Raw genomic sequence first — 22,510 nt, forward strand, 5'->3', positions numbered from 1 at the left:
GGATTTTTCCCTAGAAACAAACCAGTTCTCTGGATCCGTCTTGGACAGTGTGAAGTTAACAGCAGGCTTTTGTTTTTTTTCATGGTCATGCTGTCTAATAATAATAATAGCTTCAGTTTCTTGGAATTTGTTTGGAAGTCCTGGTTCTGTCTGATGATGGAGACAGGATCCTGGACTGGGTGAAGTTCTGATCTGGATGCTCCCAAAGTTTCCCTTGTTGCAGTGTGTAGTTACTTAAATGTTTGTTTAGGGGGCAATTATAATTATAATTCTCTCCTCTTTCCTGAAACTCCTTCCCCTCTGGGATAGGGGGAATCTATTTTCCGGGAGAGCAGAGAGACAGAAAAATGTCAGAAGGAAAAATTCAAGTGTGGCAATTAAGTTTATCCTCATGGATCCCATGGGAAGGCTCCTGACTTGTGTTTTTAAATTCTCTTATGGAGTCCCACAGACATTTAAGGACAGTCAGTTTTAATTCCCTTTCTTCACTTGATGACTAATATGGCTGAATTGTAAAATCCAATAAATCCAATCCACTAAATGGCGTTAACCATAAGCAACAATAACCTGACAACGGAATGCAAGAAAACAGAAAAACTGACCATATTTTAATTTTCCTATATGTAATTTTACTTTTAATATTCTAGCAGCAGCTACTCTATTTCCTATTTTATACTCTATTTCCTGACTTTATACTCATTGTAATTTTCCTGTAAATACCCAGCCCTTACTTACAAATCACAGGACAGGGTAAATATTGTTTTCTAGGTTGTCTTTGGAGACTGGAGCTGGAAGTAAAACCATATGAGGAGACCAAGATCAAAACCCTATTGAAGGCAGCAGAATAAATCCAGTCTGGAGGAGTGCCAGACAAAGGGAGAAACAGCTGGATCAAGTAAAGCATGAGGAAAATTGGTTCCATCCCTAAGGGGAGGGAGAAAGATTTGTTTTGTCAGCCCAGAGCTGTGTGGGACCAACTTCCAGTTTCAACTGAAACTTTGATGTCAGAGTCAGGGAGGGCTCAGAAGGTCTCAGAGGGAGGGGAAGGAGGAGAGGGATCTGCAGAAAGTGTGAGGGAAAGGAAGGAGGTGGAGTGGGACTGGGGAGGTGGGGAGTTGGAAGTTGGAGGTGGAGTAATCCTGCAGAATCTGAGCTGCTGTCCTCAGCTCTGGGGATGTAAACTGATGAGGTCATAGTGTTTTCCAGTTACAGAAAAGAAAGTTAAAGGAAAAAAAATCTTCAGCTTGTTTTTCAAGAGAGGCAAAAACTCTGAGAAGTTGAAGAAATGGAGCAACTTGCAAAACTCCTCCTGTGGCAGATTTTGCTTCAGCAAAGTAAGCTCTGAGCTGCTGGTCTGTTACTTGTTTTTATTTCAGCTGCACAATGGGGCTGGGGGTTGGCTGTGAAATTTTGAGCTGTTATCTTTGTAAGATTTTGTTCAGATTCCTAAATTTGCTCTGTTTTTTGTCTGGGGAGGGGAGGGAGTTGTGGGTTTCCTCTGCTTTTTTGGGGAGAGAATGGAAAAATATTTGAGGTTGTTGGAGTTCTGTTCACATGTTTGTGCAATTTTTTTTTTTATTTTTTTTTCCTATCAACAAATTCAAAACCAATAAGCTTGGGTATGAGTACAGCAAAGCTTTCACAGTCATATTTACAGGACTTAAGGTTACTTTTTTAGGTTTGAAGAAGTAGAAACAGCTGAGGGTGCATGTGTGTGTGAGGGTTCAGATGGAGGGAAAAAAAGATGTGTGGTTTTTGGGTTTCTTTTCCTCTTGTCAGCATAAAGACAGACACAATTGACTTTTGGGTAGCAAGGTGCAAGAAAAGAGTAGGAAGTGAGGAGCAGAACTTTTTTGGGGGCTTGTGACCCCTTTCTCTTCCCAGCCCTTTTAAAAGGCTGTGGCTGACACCTGGGCCACTCAATTCCTCAGCACTGAGGTGGAGTAAGGTGAGAAGTTCTCCCTTTGGTCCCTAATTAATCCACTTTCCATGTCACCACGGCATTTTTGCAATGCCTCAAGGCAAGGTTTAGGAATTGGCAAATGATGGATTAGTCATAGGTGCAGAAGGGTTAAAGTGGCTCAGAAATCTGGGGTGTGGGGTGGGTTAAACAGGAGGAGAGGCCACACTTCTGTCACAACCAGTCCAGTGACTCCCAGTCAGGTTTGGCAGAGCACCGAGGGCAGTAATAGCAAGTTGGGCTGCTGCAGAGCCGGAGGTCCCATGGGAGCATGGATGATCTCTGACAGAATTTCAGGTGCATTTTGGATTTACCTGGTTGCACACCAGGCAGCCCTGATGTTTGAGCCCACCCAAATCAGGTTATAACTCAGTAGTGCGGATGGGAAGGAGAGAAGGAGGCAAATCTATGCTGTGAGGAAATCTGTTATCCCTCCTGCACGGAAACCACTCCTTCAAGTGTTAATGTCTCAGGGAGGAACAGCCGTGTTTGGAATGGCTCTACAAAACCATTCCATGGGCCTGCAGCCAAGGGGGAGCTCACAAGGCAGGGGAGGATTTCTAAAGCTCAGAATCCCATAAAAGCTGGGTCCTGTCTGTGCCCCAGGTGGGGATTGGCTCTTTGTAGAGACACAAAGTTTTTCCTTTCTGCAGTTTCCTGCTCTCTGCATGTTCCTACCTGCAGGGTGGGCTGGAATTGTTGGAGCTGGATGGGTATTTAAGGGCTCTGACATCCTTTTTGGAAGTGGGAGACTGCTGCTGGGAAAGTTGTCCCAGGAAGTCTTTAAAAATAAACAAGCACGGAGATTTAGAGAAAATCCAAGTTCAAAGCCTGGCTTGACCATCAGTGGGATTTGAAGGGAAATTCTGTTTTACTGAAAAGCTGAGTCTTGCAGGCTGGACAGGAGGTGAATGGGAGAAGTTTAGGAGGAGCTGTTTTGCGCACCATATCCCTCCTCCAGATGAACCCAGATGTTTCTCCTGGTTCCTGCTCAGTGGGTTAAAAAAACCTGGCTCCCAGAGGAGAGCTGGGCTCATTTATTTCACTGTCACCTTGCTGCTGCTGCTGTATCAGCAGCTGTCAGGGCCTCTCAGCCCCCTAAAGAGTCAGGATGGAGCCCCTGCCATCCCCAGAGGGTTTGGGGACAGTGTGGTGGGACTGCTGCTTTTCCCATAATTGTGTAATCACCCTACAGAGCCCATGGAAGCCCCTCTAAACAAAGTGATTCATGGGAGAAATGAGGAATCTGGCTCACACAGATTTGGGGAGGAGCATGTCCTTTCTGCAGGACTTTTCTGCTCTGGTCATTTTGCATCCCCCAGTATGAAACAGGGACTCAGTGGTTTTATCCAGCACTGAGCTGAGCAGCAGCTCCTGTGTCCCAGGAGGGAGTTTATCCCAGGATTGTTCAGTGAGGACTCAGGGGACAGTTTTCTGTCCTTGCCATTCTCCAAGGACACTACCTGGAGAGCTCTGAGCATGTCACACATCTTTCACAGCCCGAGCCTTTTGCTTCTAGTTTGCCCACAGTTTTTTTGTGGCTTAATTCTTCACGTGAAAAATGGATGGGATTCAAGAAGTAAGAGTTGGCTCTGCCTTTTACAAGGGATTAAGAAATAATTTTCCAGACTGCTTTCCTCTTCCTCTACTGTGGGACCAGAGAGTAACTCTGGGATCCTGCTGAATCAGCACAGAATGTGTCAGGGGATAGCACAGAATTGTCTTTTGTTGGTATTTTTTTGTTGGGTTTTTTTTGTGGTTATGTCACCCAGAGAAGATAAAATGATTGTCTATCCCATGGAGCTTGAAATTCTAAAATGAAAGCCCCAGTTGAGTTCTGTGTTGACAGCTCTGAAGGCAGCTGAGGTTTAGAAGGTGAAGAAGCTGAGGCCTGTGATGACAGAGGTCAGAGCTGTCACCAGGTACATGAAGACTCTGGTTTTGCAGTTGGCTTACCAAAATCCCTGCTTGCAGCTGACCCCAGTGCTGCAGTTCATGAGCTGTCACCTTTACTGGGCTGTGGTTCTACCTCTGTTCAGAAGCTGCTGTGTCATAAAATCCCTTTTTAAAACAGGGCTTGGTTGCTCTGCTTGTCTCATACAGCAGAGCAGGGTCCCACAGCAGAGGGAAGACACTGAAAAGAGAAAAAATCTCATTCTTCCTTCCACTGCTGCTCTCTGCTCAGGTTATTGAAGGTCACTTGTTCTAAATTCCATTTTTTCCAGGCATTCAAGAGGTCAGAGACATCCCAGATTCCTCCGATTTCTGAGTGATCTCATTTACAGCTTTGTCAAATAAGTTTGAGCCTTACCCATGAACTGATGAATGTGTGCAGATTTCTAGCATAGCTGGGGAATCAGAACAATCAGTTCTTCCTTCTTTGTCTGCTGGAGTTCCTGTGCCTCTTGTGAATAGTTATCCTTTTTTTTCCCCTCCTAGAATTTTGCTGCTTGGCTTCAATGTCTTTTTTTTTTTTTTTTTTTTTTTTAAATATATTTACACCATTTTGTCAAACTATGGAAGATATCATAGGGCAGGTTCAGACTCAAAGTTTCTGTCCAGACTCTGTTTGCACAAAATGAGAAACCCTTTCTCTCCCATTTCTGTGTGCTGAGCTCCAATATTTAAGTTTACCTCATCTAGAATTGCTTTTGTTGTGATGCTCAATGTCAACCCAGCTCTGTGTGGCAACAGCCAGCAAGTCACAAATCCAGTCTATAAAATGCAGAGTATAAAATCCACAGGATCTTCCCTGGTCCCAACAGGACACAGCATCTCCTGCTCACGGAGGGGCAAACCAGAAACGCCTTGGAATGACTTTCTGAGGAAGCAGCAGCATTCCTGCCCTGTTCCTGGCTGAAGTTTTAAGAGTGGAGGGGAAAAGAACCCACAAGACGTCAATTTTTCTTGTCTAAAAGCTGTTCCATCCCAGCCAAGCCCCTTTTTCACAGAGAGTTGTGTTTAGAAGTGCTGGAGAAGTGCCTGTGGCTGCTCAGGCTCCAGCAGCTCCACCTGGGAAGAGGCAGGGAAGAGAAGTGTGGTCCTTGCCCTGGCAGGTGGAAGGTACAGGGGTCCAAAAAGGTGCAGAACCAGGTGCTAGTGTGAGCTCAGAGCTTTGGGTGGCTGAGCTTTTGCCACTTGTTGTATTTACAGCACTGCATTCATAAATCTGCTTTGGGAATTTGATGCTGCTCAATGTTTTTGCCATTAGCTCTCCAGAGGAAAGGAGAGCAGTAAATGCCTTCATTCCTCTGCCTGAGCCAGCAGAGGATGTTTCTTTCACACCAAATCAATTTGTTGTTCGAGCAGGGCTCTGGAAGTAGCTTCAGACACCATTCCCCAGCTCACAAATCGCTGTTCATGTCACAAACCACACTTGTTCAGCCACAAGGACATTGCCTGGGCATGGTGACACTTGTGCTGTGCTGGCAGCTGGTGGCCTGTCACAAGTGACACTGATTTTTCCTGGCTAATTTGGTGCTGTGGAACACTGGCTGATACATTTTGCAGCCTGTCAGGAGAGACAATCAAATGATGGAATTGTGATGTCTCTTTCTTATATACAGAGAAGACAGACCTGGACCAAAATTTGATTTTTCTCTTTGTGATGCTGAGATTTTAACTGTAAGAAAAAAAATGCCTCTTATCTGCGGTGCCTTTGAGCTGGCAGTTCAACAGAGAGTGCTGCTCATTTTTTGTTCTCTTCTCTCCCTGCCCAGTGCTTTATGACAGAAAAAGGGGAGGAAACCAAGTTTATTCTCACCACTTGGGGGTGTGCTAAAATACCCCCAGTCAGGAGTTGAATTTGAAATTCATAAATTCCAGTGCTAGAAAAAAAAAATAAAAATACAGCCTTTGTCTGCAGGACTTTGTGCCTCTGACATTAGCAGGACAAAACCTCCAATGATTTTGATGGAATCCACTTGGGTTTGGCTGGGTGGAGAGATGAATGGTGGTGTTGTGTTGGGAATCTGTGTTGGGAATCAAAAGCCTGATGCCAGGAGACCTTCTAGACCCCTCCCACACAAGGAACAGGAGGGACTGGACCAGAAAAACGCAGAATCAAAGAAATTGGTTAATCTCTGGCAAAGTTCTTCCTGTGTAGATCTGAGTCATGTGAGTTGGAGAGAGCTGATGCATCCAGAGCACCACAGAATTAACTGTGTAGACAAAGTGTGGCAGGAATGGGAAATGGAGCAGCCAGATATAAACATCAGTATTAACAGGGAAGGGGAGAATAGATGGAGCAATAACAGAGGTGGCTGGTGACTTGGAATGCATTTGTAGCTTTTTTATCCTTTTGTTGTCAGTAATACTCTTCATTTTCTGCTTTGACAGGTTCTGTGTGCTCATATTCAGGTGAGTGGCATCTCTGTAAATCTGCCAGGTTTTATGATGAAGAGTGAGAGGGACCCTGATTCCATGGCATGCACAGGGGCTTTCATTCCTAACTTTCATGAATTATGCATCCCATGCACTGGTGTCTCTAAACCTGGATTAAGCTGGGGGTCAGGATTAGGAAGGGTGAGTAGGACAGCTCGAGTATACAATCCTGAGAAGAGACATGAATGAAATCTGTGTGTTAAAATTTTATTTATTAGGAAAAGGTTTTTCCCCCTGAGGAGGGCAGTGCCCAGGCTCCCCAGGGAATGGTCCCAGTCCCAAGAGCTCCAGGAGCCTTTGGACACCACTCCCAGGGATGCACAGGGTGGGATTGTTGGGGTGCCTGTGCAGGGATAAGGTTGGATCAGTGATTCTCTGGGTCCCTTCCAGCTCAGGATTCTTTGATTCTCCATGACAGTGCCCCATGCTGGTCTTGAAACCAGAATCAAAAGTGTGCGGAGATTCCAGCACAAGCCTGACTCCCATTCCAGTGCCTTCTTCACACGCCATTAACTGCATAACCCTACAACTCTTTTTTTTTTCTGCTGTTTGCTCCTGATTTTCAGTCCCAGCTGATGCCTCCAACCCAGCCAGCGTGGTGGTTTCTGTGCTGAACATCAGTGCTGTGCTGGGCTCCCAGGCTGTGCTGCCCTGCAAGAGCCACCGCATGGTGTGGACCCAGGACCGCCTCAACGACAGGCAGCGCGTGGTGCACTGGGACCTGCTCAGCTCCTACTATGGGGACAGCAGGATGGAGAGGCTCTGTGACATGTACTCAGCTGGGGACCAGCGTGTCTACAGCTCCTACAACCAGGGCAGGATCCTCATGCCCGAGAACGCCTTTGCAGATGGGAATTTCTCACTGGTGATCAAAGGTGTGGAGCCTTTTTCCCCCCCCCGTGGAGGGTTTGGGGCTCGATGGGATTTGTGGGTTTTGGTGTAAATGGTTGGCTCACTGCATATTTTTTGATAAATAAATTTAATATTTGATAATAAGCCTAATTCTCAGGAGGAATTTCAGGGTTTGGAAGGGGCTGCCCGGGGAGGTGGGGAAGCCCCCATCCCTGGTCTGGGAGCAATCTCAGGTGTGCCTGGCTGTCCTTGATGCTTGGAATTCAGGATTCCAGGGTCTGGGAGCAATCTCAGTGCACTGGTGGCACTCAGTGCTCTGGTTATTTGTGTACCTCCAAGTCTATCCCAGAAAACCTGCACAGCTCAGCACATTCAGCAGATCAAAATCCTCTCAGCATTCCCTCTTACCAAATACATGCATACCTGGACAGTTACATTAATTAATTTCTGCTCCTTGGGCACTTAGGGAAGTGGAGCTTTCAGCTGGAGATTCAAGGCAGGAGAAGTTGAGGAATTGCCCTCAAACCTAGGGCAGCTGTCTGGTTCTGCTTCAAAATGAAGCCTCCAGCTGGCCCAGGGGAGGTTCAGACTGGATACAGGGGGATTTTTTTCTCTGGAAAGGGTTGCTAAACATGGGAATTGATGCTTAGGGAGGTGGAGTCCTCACCCCTGGAGGTGTCCAGGGAAGGACTGGATATGGCACTCAGTGCTCTGGGCTGGGTGACAAGGTGGGGATTGAGGTTGGACTCAATCTTGGAATTCTTTTCCAACTTCAGTGATTCTGTGTGGTTCTCTGAAGCACTGAGTATTTTATTTTCCTTTGAAAAAGACCTGTTTTGAAAGAGAATCTGTAACCACCTGAAAGCCACCTGGGCTTTTTGTTGCCCTGTGATTGTGATTCAGTTCCTGAACTATGAACACTCCATGGCCATTGTTCCTGTGCCTGCTCTCAGCTAAACCTGAACCAGCTTCCTCTTTCCACCTGTTAACAGAAATATCTTCCTCACAAGGGCAAACCAACTAAACATACTATTTCATTAAGTGACCAAATCATTATATTGGGTGAGATTATTTGTTTCTGTTTATCCCACCCTGGTGATAAGGATGGCTTAGAATGAAGTTGTCTTGTATCCAGACAAGGATTTGGGAAACTGCAAATGACACAAATTATCATTGTCTCAGTAGAGAACACGGAATTCCTCCCTCTTCCCTGCTCTACAGGTGTTGCAGAGAGTGATGAAGGCACATATTCCTGCAATCTTCACCATCACTACTGCCACCTGTATGAAACTGTGAAAATCCAGCTGGTCATCGCCAAGAGAGGTGGGTGTACAGACAGTTCCAGGTTTTACAGGTGCTACAGGAGGCTTGGGAAGCACCAGCAGAGCCTGGTGCTCTCTGTGCTGTTTGCTGTCTGAGTTTCAGAGGTTCATTTACAAACCTCTCTTCTTCCTTGGCCAAACAGTGCCTGGAGCCTGCTCAGCTCAGTGTTTGCTCTTGGTCGTTACCAAACTGTCCCTGCTGCAGCAGCAGCACACCCCTGGTGACAGTCCCTCACTAGTGACAATTCCTCCCTGGTGACAATCCACACCCTCAGCTCAGCCACAAGGACCTGTTTGTGCTCTGGCTGCTGAGCTTGCCCTGGGCAGCCTGTACTTAAAAACCCACCTTAAGCCCAGCTCTAAAAGCAAGCTGTTGGCAGCTGCAGGGAGTCCCACCCATCCACACAGGCACCCATTAAAATCCATTTAAACCTCTGGAGAACACCGGTGGAGCTACTGGTGGGGAATTGCATCTCCTCTGCTGCTCTCACAGCACAATAAAAACATCCAGAGAGCCCAGTCTGCTCCTCTGTGCTCTGGCTTCTTCTGTTATTCCTTTTCAAGAGCCAAACATAGAGCAGTGCTGCTTCAGCTCCTCCAGTAATTAGAGCCTTTGTGGGTAGGAAAGCATTTCCTGCTCAGAGGATTGGGATGAAGATCCTCATTCCATTCTTAGCTTGTGGAGGGAATTTGCTTCCTGCTTTCTGAAGCAGTAGATTAACTCTGAGTTAGAAGGAGAAGAAGGTGGTCTTGCTTCATGAAATGGCCAAAGATGGAGAGGATAAAGGTGGTTTGTTTTTTTTTTTTTTAACTAACTGCTGAAATAAGTGTGGAAAAGCCAGAGTTGTTCAGTTTTATGCATGTTCAAGCTGTGCCATGTGGCAAGATTTTGGGTGGGGGTGTCTTATAGGATTCCAGTCTTGTGGAGTTCTAGGATTCCAAGAGAGCAATCTCAGGTGTGCCTGGCTGTCCTTGACACTTGGAATTCAGGGTTCCAGGCTCTGGGAGCAATCTCAGATAGATGTGCCTGGCTGTCCTTGACCCTTGGCATCGAGTGGGAACTTCGCATCAGCCACGTCCATAAGATCGCGGTGTGCGACAGTGAACTGGCCTAAAATTTTGCTGATTTTGGCCAAGGAAAGGGAACCTGGGAAGGAAACTTAAGTCGATTAAGCGGGAAAAAAGGGACAGGAGGGAAAAATGGCCATTCCAAGGTTGAGTTTCCCCAGCAGGTGAGGAGGCCAGCGAGTATTGGGATGGCGAGAAGCCAGTTCTGGTGGCCCCAGCGGGCAGCACGGTGACGCTGCCGTGTGTCAACCGCCAGCACATCTGGACGGAGCGGCACAGCGAGGAGGAGCAGCAGGTTCTTACAAATACATACTATAATATTAGTTTTTTGTAAAATAATAGAATAAATGTCGTGTATATATATATATATACATATATATATATATATATAAAGTACTTTTGTTATAGTTATAGTACTTTTGTTATAGTTTTTAGTTTAACTAAACTTAGGCATAATAGTAAAATAATTAGTAGCTATGCTTAAACTACTTGTTTAATTAAGATAACATTTGACAGACATATAATGAAAATTTTTGTTACTGATATGTTAACTATTAGTACTTATTGTCTGAAGAAAATATAAACTTAAAACTAGAGGTGATAATAAGAATAGACTAAAACTATAACTAAAAAATGAGCTTGTTTAAAAAAAGGAGTCTCAAAAGTTATGTAGTTTTTAGAATATGTAAACTAATTTAAAGAAAAGTGTAATTATGTAGAATTGTTTATAAATATGCAATAAATTTAAATAGTGTTTATAAATATGCAGTAAGCTAATACAATATAAATATATAAAAAATGTCTCCAAGTGTGCTCTTGACAGAACGCCAAACACCCAGCTGTTAATCTTTGCTCTATTATCTTTGTCTCCTATTGCCTTTTATTAAACTCTTAAATTTTACCAAAAAAGTCAACCTGGTGTTTTTCCAAGGTGGTTCACTGGGACCGGCAGCCCCCTGGCGTGCCCCATGACCGCGCTGACCGCTTGGTGGACCTGTACGCGTCCGGCGAGCGCCGCTCCTACGGGCCCCTGTTCCTGCGGCAGAAGATGAACGTCACCCGCGGCGCCTTCGCCCTCGGAGACTTCTCCCTGCACATCTCCCACCTGGAGAGCGCTGATGAGGGCACCTACTCCTGCCACCTGCACCACCACTACTGTGGGCTCCACGAGCGCAGGATCTACCACGTGTCCGTGACAGAGCCAGAGAAGGAGAGGAAGGTGGTGAACCTCACCACACACAGCGTGGCCCCAGCTGCAGGTGAGTGGTTTCTCCTGTGGAGAATTTGCAGGAAATCCTGCTGGGAAAAGCCAGACTCTCTCTCCCTTTAGTTGGATAAAATTGCGGGAATCCTCTGCCTCGTTGGTGGACGTGGTGCTCAGTGCTGTGGTTTAGTAGATGAGGAGCTGTTAGGTCAAAGGTTGGATCTTAAAGGTCTTTTGCAGCCTGGTTCATTCTGTGATTCTTCGGACTTCTCACAGAGGGGTTTTCCACACTATGAGAAGTATCCACAGCTGCATCTTTGGGGCTCTAAAGAGCTCAGCCAGCTCAGCTCCAGATGATTCCAAGCTGTTTCCATCACCTGCCTTCACCTGGAGCTGCACAGGGGCAGTGAGGATGCTGTGGGATGTCCTTCCATCACTGGACTTGATGCCTTAGGATTTTAGCTTTTATATTTTCTCACGTGTTTGTAGTCCTGCATCCATATAGCGTGTTAGCTACAGCTTTCCCATTTTGGTCAACAATTCCTCTCCAGGCCTGGGATCAAGGACACCTTGCTGTCTCAGGCCCTGAGAGATGGAAACAAAATTGAGGGTTAGTCCCCCTTTTGCAGTGCTGAGGGCACAGGGCAGCTCCTGGCCCCTCTGTCCCAGGGCAGTTCTGCACTGCTGAGAGGCCCTGGGGCAAACCAGATGGGTTTGTTCCCTGCTTTTGTACAGCTCCCTCTCACTTTTTGTTGGCTTCCTTTCCTCCACACTTTTATGGACCAGGAGAAGGTGTGGGCAGGGGGTTGAAGCAGCCCTGCCTTTGCTGTCACAACTCTTCTCACCACAGTTTGTCTCTGCACGGATGTTTAGGCTGTGCAAGGTGCCAGACCATGCAGAATCAACCACCAGGCATTTTACTCCACCCTTCAGCTTTTTTTTTTTTTTTTTTTTTTTGTGTGTGTGTGTGTGTGCCATAAACCAATTTTCATATTTTCCACTGCACTGAGCTATCATCTGTCAGCCTGTCCAAACTCAAAACCATCACGCCTCATTCAGGCAGAAAAAGAAAACAAAAATCCCAAGTTTAATATTTTTTTTTAACGTCTTTTGGGTATAGTTCTTTATTAACACTTTAAAATATTCATTGTGTTTTAATATTTATTGGCTGTTTAATATAGAATTTTGATTTGCTTCATACATTTTTTAATAGGTTTATTCTCCTGTAGAAATTTACTTTCTCAAGTCATAGAGACCTAAACTTTTTCCCTGGGGCTAAGATTGGTGTCCAGAAAATCCAGGCAGTGCTGAGGCGAGGTGGCTGGAGAGCAAGACATCCAAATAACAGAGTTCCTGCAGACAGCCCTTGAGCCTTATCCACAGATGGAAGCTAGATCTTGTTTCCAGAGTCGTTCACCCAGAAATTTATTCCTCTTTTTCCTGGATGTTTTCCTGAGTAGTTCCCTACCTGCTCAGAAATGAGGTGGAATCTCTGAGTGATTTAACCTGGCTGAGTTTGGCTGTGGTGCTGGAGGAATTTCCCTTCCTGGCAAAAGCCACTTCCACCGTCCAAAGCAGCAGCTTTGGGACAGTTTTATCCCCTGCAGGCAGTGACCCTTCAGCTGGGCTGGGAGCACCACACACAAAAATGTGCTGAGTCTGTGGGAATGTGCAAGCAGTGGAGACATCCAGAGGTTTCCTTTTCCAGCCCTGCCTGGGTGCAGCAGGGGAGGCTGAGGCATTGCCCCATTCCATGAAAAACTGCCTGGAATTCTGGAGAGCACAACATAAATGGGGAGACAACAAAAGCAAACCAAGGAGCTTTCTTCAGGCAGCAGCCTCAGCTCCTGGCCTTGCTCCAAGCTCCAGAGCCATTCCCAGACAGGAAAGTTCATCCTGTTTGGAAGAGAAGCAGGGGCTCAGTGCTGCTCTCAGGCTCAGCAGTGTAAATGTGGTGGATGTCTACTAAAAGAGTATTTTTACTTGGGATTTGCTCTGCAGCATGTGGCTGAAGAATCTGTTGTGTCTCATCATGAGGGCTAAAATATTGGCAACCCTTTGCCAGGTTTGTGGAGAGCTCCCCACTTTTTCCAGCCGAAGAATTTGGTCCTTGATGCTTGGGGAAAGTCATGTTAAACCACCTCTGGTCTAAGCTTTTCCCCCTGACGCCGTTAGGGGGAAATAACACCGTTATTCCCCCCCCCACACCCCCGCTTAGGATTTATTTTCTCCCCCAACACCATCAAGATTTTATTTCAGTGGTTAAAGTGTCCTGGGAGTGAATGTGGGGCAGGTTGTGAGATGTGCTGAGAGATTAGATCTTGGATACAGAAAAAACCTTCATCACCACAGCTTCAATTCTGGTGTAGGGTGAAGAGGAGTCTGTGAGACCTCGTGATCCTGCTCAGGGCACTGACACTCACTGGCGTGACAGAGCTGTCCCTCCGTGCCTCAGTTTCCCCAGTTATAAAATGGGATATATTCCACTGCCCAAAGTTATGCAATCTCTGTTTCCACTGTTTGCTGTTGCAGTGACCTCCTCAGTGTTGCCTAAAGTTTAACCCAATTTACCCCCGTCTTGCAGTACTTTGGGAAAGCAAAAAGCCAGGAATAGAATTCCTTTGTTTGCTGTGGCACCATCTCATAGCAGAAAGGAGGCAGGGATGTGACAAAACAGAGCTGTCACATGTGCTGTTTTCAGCTCTGCAAGTGGGTTTGAATTGATGTTTTTTAGCTTGGCAGGGTGGAAATCCCATGGATTTTCCAGCATTGTGTCCAGGGAACACAGGGCATCTGGAAATACCAGTAAAAAGCAGAGTGCTGCTGGAGTAGAGCACTGGGCCACCAGAACAGAGCATGTTGCTCAAGCTTTTTGATTTTCTAGGACTGCTGTTGGCATTAGCAAACAATCAGCTCTGATTTCAGAGTGTTTATTTCAATTCGCTCTTGCCTGGTTTGATTTTATTTTTGCTGGGTTGGTGTTTTTAAATGCTGGGAACAAACTGCCCAAAAAACTGGAACCAGTCCCTGTGCCAGCACTTCCAGAAGTGTCAGAACACATCTGCTAAAGGGTACTGTGGCTTTGGAGGTATTTCCCCCCCACTTTTCCCCTTATTCTGTCTGGGTAATTAGCAGGAGGAACTCCCAAGGGAATGGGAGGTGAGGGCTCCATCCTGTTCTCACCTGGTGCTCTGTGAAAATTCCCTGTAAGGCATGAAGGTGTCATTTCAGCTCTGTTTTGAAGGAAAAAAACCTTCTCCCAGAAAGTCTTGTGGGATTCCATCCATGCTTGGGCTGGCTTTGCCCATTTCTCTGAGTGCTGCAAGCAGAGAAGTCAGTTCCTCTTTACGTGTGTAAAACATTGACCTATTTATTTGAGATCTGCAAAAAAATGTTCCACGTAGAAGTTTTGAGTTCCCCTTCCCTGTGCTGTGGAACAGAAATTCTACTGCACCCACAAAAGGAATGGAATCTTGGCTTTCCTCCGTGACTTCTGTTGTTTTGTGTTTTTTTGGGGGGGTGGGGTGGGGGAGGTATTTATTTTATTGATTTTTATTTCATTTCAAAGTAAGCTCATTTTTTGGCATTGAAAACTCTTCCCACTCCATAAATTAAAACCCTTGACAAGGAGGGGCTGCTCTGGAGCCAGAGCAGTGTGGAGTGTGTGTTGGAAGGGACCCAGAGGAGGGCTGTGTCGCCCTCTGGAAGGTTTGGAGCTGGCTGGGATGGCTTTGCTCTGGAATTCCCCACTGCTGATGGTCCAGGGATCACCAATTCCCTGATAAATTTGGGGAATCATGGTTTGGTGAAGAGCATAGCATGTCCCACCTGCCAGAGGTGCAGGGTGGTGTAAATCAGGCACTGATTTGCCCTTTAGTTCTTGCAATTCAGAAGAATTTCACCCCCCTGAGCGTTCCCACCTGTCATCCTGCCTTTCTCTGGATGTCACTTCCAGTGATCCCATTTTCCTTCCCTCAGATCCAAATGTGGTCAGGGGCCACAATGTCATCAATGTCATCATCCCTGAGAGCAGGATGCACTTCTTCCAGCAGCTGGGCTACATCCTGGCCACTCTGCTACTCTTCCTCGTCCTCCTCATCATCGTGGTCCTCATCACCCGCAAGCGCCGGCAGAGAGGTGAGTCCAGGGAAAACCTGTCCTGTCCTGCTTGGAGGGACATCCTGGGACATTGTTCTGCAAATGGTTCCTGCAAGGAGCAGTGCTGCAGGCAGGGATCCCCTCCTGGAAAACCAGGAAGTTGCCCAGTGGGGAGGATTTGCAGGGCTGGTGTGGTGTAAAAATGTCCAGGTCTTGATTTCATGGAATTGTTGGGGGTTGGAAAAGATCTCCAAGGTCATCAAGTCCAGGTTTTGGCTGAATCCCACTTGCTGATTTGCTGAGTTGCTCTGTAGAAGGGAGAAGAAAAGCCCTTCACAAGTGGGATTTATCCCTTGGGAACTCAGGGGTCCGGGTCCTTGCTGTGCTGGGTGACTCTGTGGGATTCCATCAAGGGACACTGGGATCTCTGGGTGACACCCACAGCACTGGTTTTGGATCCATGGATCCATCCAGGAATGGATCTGGACTGGCTGGGACTGCTCATTCTGCTTTTTCCTCCTGCTTAGGTTATGAATACAATGTGAAGAAATACGGAGAGTAAGTATAATTAATTATAATAGAATTAATATTATTAATTCGGTTTAGAATGCAGTAAAATGGACTCATGCCCCCCCTCCTCAGCTAAGAGACTAAACCAGCTGAAAATCTGGTTAGGAGGAGGAAGTGGAAGGAGAAAATGGTTTGTGGGGCTGATTTGGCACTTAAATTTTCTCTCGTTATTCTTTGGGAACTGATTCAGGGATGAAGTTTCTGTGAGATGTCCTTGGGAGTTGGTGGGAAAGGAGTAATGCACAGATCTGCTGTGAGATGGGGCCAAGATCATGGACCTGGGCTCCTCCAGACCTTATTTTATATGATTAAAATGAAAGAGATAAGGAAGTTCCAGGATTGGCTGCCCATTGTTCTAAGCTCTGGACAAACAGAGAAAAAGCGGGGGGAAAAAAATAAAAATTAAAGCAATTAAATTCTCTAAAGAAGCATTAGAAAAGCTATTGGGGAAAAAGTGTGAAAGGAGCCAGTTATTAAAGGATGTGACAATACCAGTTTCCACCATTATTCCCCTTCAGGAAGGATGTGAATCTTAAAGAATTTACAGTGGACACGACAGATCTGACCCCACACAAAAGTGAAGACATCAGGCTGGGTAGGTATCCCTGGCCACCAAACCAGGTCAGAAGTGTTGTAAATCTGAAGTTTCTAATGGCACTTGGATATTTTAAAGTGATTTAACCCATTCTTTAACCTCTGGAAGTGGGTATGACTTTATTTGACCAGAATTGGATAAAGAGAAGTCCTGAGTTAGTAGAGTTCATTGTCCCCTCCTTCTGTTGAAGCCAGTTTGGTTTAACTTTCTGATTTTCATCCTCCATGGATGTCAAATCATTCAGTGAACATTTGGGCCTTCTGTCAAGACCTGTGCCAGCAATTAGGGCAGATAAACAGAGAATGAGAGGAAGAAAATTTGCAACAGAGGCCCTGTGGTAGAGAAGAGAAAATACAAATCCCCCTGGAACTCGTGGTAAAATGAAAGACAGTGGGCAGAGGGTAAGGAAGCTCATCTCACACTGTGAAAGTGGTTTTTTGGGGGATTTATAGGACTGATCTGGGGAATTTCCAACATTCCTGAAGATAGATGCTGTTCCTTGCTGGGGTCTGAAGGTGCAGCCTTCAGTTTATTGCGTCAATAATTGATCGGGGGTTGGTTGTTGCTGGGACTTGGACTGAATCCATTTCACAAAAGTGATGCTCTTGTCTGCACCACCCTGAGATTCCTGAAGCCTTGTCACGATGCCAAGTTCACATCAGCTGCAACTTGCTTGGTAAGCAAGGAAATAATTGTCCCTTTGATTTTTTTTATTTTGCATCCCCAGTAAAGGTACAACCTTTAAAAGAACAAACTGACAAACATTAGGTCCCAAGAATTACTGTAAAGGCCCCAGTAAACAAGAGAGATACAAAATTGGAAGTAAAGAAAGGAATTGCAGAGGGTGGGTTGCAACAGTCCTTCTCTGTGCGTCCCAGGAGAGCAAAATCTCTGGATAATTATATCAGTCACCTCTAGGGGTAGTATTTGAGGGGATAATCCAGAGCTGGAAGGATCCGTGGTGCCTGTGAGGAGCAGGGAGCTGAAGTTTGCACAACTGATTAATGCCAGGGGCTAAAATGAAGTCAGAGCTGTTTTCCTGCTGAGTAACCCCACAAATAATTCCTAGAAATCAGAGGTGCCAGACCTAGAGCACATCAAGGAAGGACTGATCACCCCTGTCTTGCTCACAAAACTAGTTTCCTTTCAATATCCTAATGCCTGTGGGAATTCTGCTCCTCTCTCACACAGATTACAAAAACAACATCCTGAAGGAGAAGGCTGAGCAAGCCAGAAGCTTCCCAGCAAAGAACATTGATTTAGACAAAGGTAATCATGACTTTCTTCCCCTTTAATTGGTGGCTGCAGGGACCTTCAGGGCTGCAGGATGGGCAGCAGGAGGGAGAAACAATCCATCAGTGAGTGACCAAGGCACAGCCAAAGAGGAATGAGAAACTTCATTGCAAAACCAGGAATGAGAAGCCAGCTCTCTTCCCATCCTTTCATCATGGAGCCACAAGACGCAAGCAGTGATTAAGCTTTTAAAAACTTTGGGCATGGCACAAATTGGAATTTTTCTTGATTAGAAAAAGAAAGCCTGGCAGGGCTGGAACAGTGCCTGCTCTATTGTGACCTCAGAGGGAGGGAGATGGAGCCCAAAAATGTCCTGGCGTGCTGTTTGGGCAGAAAACACTGTGCAGAAGGAGAGTGTTTGGAGTTGAATTAATTTATGGGTAATGGGCAGTTACTTCATCCAAGAAAAGCAAAGAGCTCTCCCTCCCTGGGGGCTGAATCTCCTCTTTCTGATCCAGGATTAATCCCCAGGGTTGTGCCACTGCTTGTAGGACAGCAATTCTGTCAAGCAGGGCTTGTGATCAGCTCAGAGATTCCACGACTCATTCCAGGAGAATGAGGATTTAATAAATGGGGCTGAAATGACATCAAGCAGGGAATGGAGAGCCCAGGAGCTGTCCCTGATGGAATTCTCATGGCATTTTCTTCTGCATCCTGTAGGGTGGGATCTGGGCAATGATTTACCCACAGTCTGTCTCACTGCGGGGCTTTTTAATATCAGGGCTGTCAGTGACTGCAAATGGTCACTCCAGAAAGAAATCCATGTTTTTGTGCTTCTTTGAATGGTTTGAAATCTCTCTCCAGGTGCTGACCCTCGTTTCCATTTGCTTTCAGATTTCAGGAAGGAGTACTGTAAATGAAGGCCCTCCCAAGCTGCTGGCTGGACCAGAAGCTTCCATCAGAGATAGATAACGTGGAAGAGAGATGCCTTTTCTTAATTCCATCTCCCTCCAATTTCCATAGAATTTTTCCCACATCCACTTTTCCCCCACACAAGGGTGCAAATGCTTCATGAAAAAGTTAAACTGTCTTGTGTGCATTTATGGGGTTGGGTTGCCTTTTCTTCCTCTGTTCTTCCAATCTTCCTTTCCCCTTTTCTTTCTTGACAATTATTGTTGGATTTTATGCATCAATGATTTTTATGAGCTGAATCAGCAGAGGTTTTGCTTTGATGTTATTGCTTTAAATAAAACCACCTGCATCACTAATTCTCAGCCATCATTACACCAGGCATTTTTCCATGTGGTGAATCCATCAGGATAACAATGGCAAAGGCTGATCCCTGTCCTAGGCTGGCATAAATAATTTCACACAGAACTTTGCATGAACCAGGTGAAGCACAAAGAGCACAGCCCTCCCAAATGGCAGTGCAAAACCTCATTTTATCCATGGGGAAATGTCAGTATCCTCATTTTACAGGGAAAGGGAAGCACACCAGTGGCTGAGGGCTCAGCTCAGAGCTGAACTCTGCATTTCTCACCCTGTGTTTGTTGGTTTGTTTCTGTTTCAGACCAGATCAGATTGGGCAGGAGCAGGCATTTGATGGATGCAGTCACAGAGCTGTAAATGCTAGCCTCAGTTAGATCAGAACCAGGAATGTTGTGGAGAGGGCTGAGCTCCTGTGTGGAACCTGGAATGGGATTTTTCTGCAGCCTTGGGGTGGATCCAGGCCACACAGAGTACATCAAACCAAAGGTAGGACCCAGCCCAGGGAGATGGTGAAAGGGAGCAGTTCCATGAGGAACAGGAGTAACAACAGGTATTTTCATGGACCAGATGCTCAGAAAGGGAGTCCAGGAGGGGGATGAGTCCATTCCCATGGATTTTGGGTGGATTCCTATGGCCGTGAGGCTGTGGACTGAGGTGGGGGGTGGGGGAGGGTTCTACCTGTGAACAGTGTCAGGTGGGGCTGCCAAAAAATTTGAAGTAATTCAGTGTTATAATCCAAGCAAGTCAAAACTCCAGGAAAGCTGCAGAATATTGTCAGTTCTTGGGGCATGGAAGGAAAAGGTGTTTCCTGTTGTGGTGACAGGGACTTGGGTGAGGGTGGCCAGGGATTGCTATCCTTCTGTTTGGTGGTCTGGAGGGGGTGGCACAGGGGGAGATTTGTGTGGATGGAGCTGGGACAGCCTCTCCAGCACCCAGCCCTTCCCTTTTCTTGCCAATTTGTGTGTCTTGCAAACATTCTCAGGCATCTAAATCCCAATCCAGACCCCCGTCCCTCCTCCCGTGGGCACCAGGGATCTCTGCTGGGTGTGACAGGGCTCAGCAGGACTCAGAGGGTGGGATGGTTCCTCAAAAGCTGAGCTCAGCTCTGCCAAAAATGTGGTGGGTGAGGCCTCCAGAGGGGCTGTGCTGGCTCTTCATAAGGTGGGACATAACAACAATGCACTTTTAATGGCAAGTAGACCATGGACATTTTTACAGATATCAATATGTCTGTTACTGGGGGCTGTGTTAAAGAATAATTGTATCAGGGGACCTTATTTTCAATGCCTTCAAGCAGTAAAGATATAATAATAGAAGGAAACTAGAGGTGGAGGTGAGCCTTCCTAAGCTGCAGCTGAGCAGATCCTCATCTTTCGATTTCTTACTGCTCTCCACAGGTTCTTCTGTGATCTGTAATCAATTACCTTTAGCCTCACTGAAGATCCACCCCAAAAAGTGCCCGGGGTTGGTGCAGAGGAAGGTCTGGGGTTGATCCCAAGCCCCTTTTTGCCCTTCCCCAAAGCAGAGAGGGATTTTTATGCTGCCCTGAAACCCAGGCTGCAATCCTGCAGGTGTAGGAGGCTGTGCCGCTTATTCCATCAGGGTGGCACAGTCTCAAATAATAGTCATAAACGTCTCTCTCCCTCCCTTTCATGTCTGTGAGTCAAAGGTTGGAGATTTTTCCTTGCCAGCTCCAATTGCTCAGCACAGCTCACACAGACACAAGCTCAGAGTGGGGTTACTCATAAACTCCAGAGGCATTGCAATATTTTATCTGACTCCTGGGCTGCAGAATAGCTTAAGGGGGGAAAATTTAATATATTCTCTGAAACAATGGCTGGGAAGGGCTCTTTGAGTTCCTCGTCCTTGCTTTGATCACTGGTTGGGATTTGGGTAATGGTCAGGCATGCCAGGGAACCTTCCCTGGTGGGGTGGGATGGGATTCTGGCCCAGGATAACCCTTCCTGATCAGGATGGGATGGGATTCTGGCCCAGGATAACTCTTCCTGGACATGGAATGACCTGGGATGGGTTTCTGGCCCTTTTTCCTTTAGGAGAGGAATGTTGTGTGATTGGCCTAGAGATCACCACTGTAGCTTTCACCAGCAGCCACTCTGTAATTTAGCAAATTAAAATTCTGGCTGAGAGAGAGTCAGGCAAGCGCTGGGTAACAAATTAAAAAAAAAAACCAAAAAACTGCAGATTTTTTTTTTTGTTGTTACTTAATGCAAAGGAATTATTGAAAGCTGTTTGCCCTAAAATCCTGGTGAGAAGCCACTGAGGCCATTCTCATTGCACTTTGCATTCTTAGTCTGTGGCACTGCTGGGAAATCCATGGAAATGAGAGGGTTCCATTTGGAATTCCCCCTCTGGGCTGGGGCAGGAGCCCTGCTCCTTCTTCCCAAACGATTTGGTTTTCTCTGTCCTTTTGTTATCTCAGCCTTTCTCTGCCTAATCTGGGACTTGCCTCTTGTGGAGAAACACTTTTTTCATGTGTGTAGCACTTGGCCTGAGTTATTCCAAGTAATTTTCTCCCCGTGCCAATGAATTGGTGCACTTTGATAAACTTATTTACCTTCTTTTGCAGACTTTGCCCCCTCACAGTCTCCCTGGTTTTCTGAGACATAGATTTTATATTCAATTAGTTAAAATAATAATTATAATCTCTCCCCTCAGTGAGAACTTTACCTCGATGATTGTTATTATTGTTGCTCAACTTTTACAGTTTGTCTGTTAATTCTCCAAACATTTAAGAAATAAAGGAGAATAAAATGGACTTTCCAGCTCAGGTTGATTTTATTTCTTGCCCTTTTGGAGGTGTTCTCTCAGCCAGCATTAGCTAATTCTTCCCAGTAACTGTGCAGGGGTGTTTCATCTCAGAGCATCCCAAAGTGCTTGACAAAGTGCAGACTGGATCCAGTAAATTATTCCAGTGATTCCAATAAGATTTCCACATGGGGAATCATTATTTGACAGGGTCGGGGGGGGGCCCAGAGGAATTTAAACTCTCCAGAAATGTTGTATAAGGAACAAATCTGCAGCTGGAGATGGAGCTCAAACCATCCAGCAGAGAGAAAGGCTGGCAGCCCTTCCAGAGGATTTCATTTTGTAGGTCCAGAAGGGAAGATAACATTTCCTGCTGGAATCTGGATCTCCCTGCCAGCCCAAATTCCTCTTTTCCTTGCAGGACTAACACCTTGCAAAGTTCCTGCTGCACATTCTGCTCCTGGGGGGGGGCTCTCCACCCGCTGAGCATTTCCCCAGCTGGCACAGCAGAGTTCTCCCAGGGACACTGATGGAAACAGCTCCTGCTGCAGCCTGGCTGGACACTGCAGGGACAAGGATTTGAAGGGTCAAGGCAAGATATGAAACTAAAAAGTGGCAAAATAAGTGCGTTCAGCAAGCTAGGATTATTGACCAGCTTGTCCAGCTCTGGTGAAACTGTCACCTTCCCTATTCCCTGGTGGAAATCCCACTGCCATTCCCCAGCACCTCCTATCTGGGGTGAATCAGCACCCAAATAATCCTTGCTGGAGCTGCTGTGGGGTTTTACTGGTCTCTGTTGGCAGACTCTAGTCCAGGCCTATTTTATTTTATTATTTTATTTTATTTTTATTTTATTTTTATTTTATTTTATTTTTTATTTTATTTTATTTTTTATTTTATTTTTTATTTTTTAATTTTTAAAAATTTTTTATTTTTTAATTTTTTATATTTTTTTTTATTTTTTTTTTTTAAATTTTATTCTTTTTTTTAATTTATTTCTGAGGCATCTTTTCTTGGACTTTCTAGGAGAGCTGGGGAAAAGGAAAAGCTCATTTAGAACACCAGCAGACCACTGAAACAAAATATTTTTATTGTCTTCCACTTGGCTGAAGTGAAGTCCAGTTTGTCCCAGTCTCCTTTCTGCCTCCCAGTCTGGGGAGAGTTTTACCAGGGGAGAGGAACTTGTAAGT

The 22,510-nt window shown here is 45.8% G+C and overlaps 1 protein-coding gene across 3 annotated transcripts; it reads left to right on the forward strand.

Annotated features, from left to right (window-relative positions):
• MXRA8 (matrix remodeling associated 8) lies at positions 1-19,169 on the forward strand. Of its 3 annotated transcripts, none has more exons than XM_088066693.1 (13): positions 1-222; positions 769-895; positions 1,244-1,334; positions 6,299-6,319; positions 6,910-7,218; positions 8,417-8,518; positions 9,750-9,880; positions 10,517-10,844; positions 14,768-14,926; positions 15,415-15,445; positions 15,976-16,052; positions 17,244-17,321; positions 18,180-19,169. In XM_088066693.1, the coding sequence occupies exons 3-13, from the start codon at positions 1,286-1,288 to the stop codon at positions 18,203-18,205; spliced, it is 1,311 nt and encodes a 436-aa protein (XP_087922819.1). In that variant the 5' UTR covers positions 1-222; positions 769-895; positions 1,244-1,285; the 3' UTR covers positions 18,206-19,169. The 3 variants fall into 3 exon arrangements, with proteins under 3 accessions (XP_087922819.1, XP_087922818.1, XP_005530491.1); XM_088066692.1 differs by having other exon boundaries at positions 2-222; positions 1,207-1,334; XM_005530434.3 differs by lacking the exons at positions 1-222; positions 769-895 and having other exon boundaries at positions 1,116-1,334.
• Positions 19,170-22,510: the final 3,341 nt, after the last annotated feature.

The sequence above is a fragment of the Pseudopodoces humilis genome, chromosome 24 (genome assembly GCF_049639895.1).
Source record: "Pseudopodoces humilis isolate 2021_Gansu_Grassland_sample_001 chromosome 24, ASM4963989v1, whole genome shotgun sequence".
Lineage (NCBI taxonomy): Eukaryota > Metazoa > Chordata > Aves > Passeriformes > Paridae > Pseudopodoces > Pseudopodoces humilis.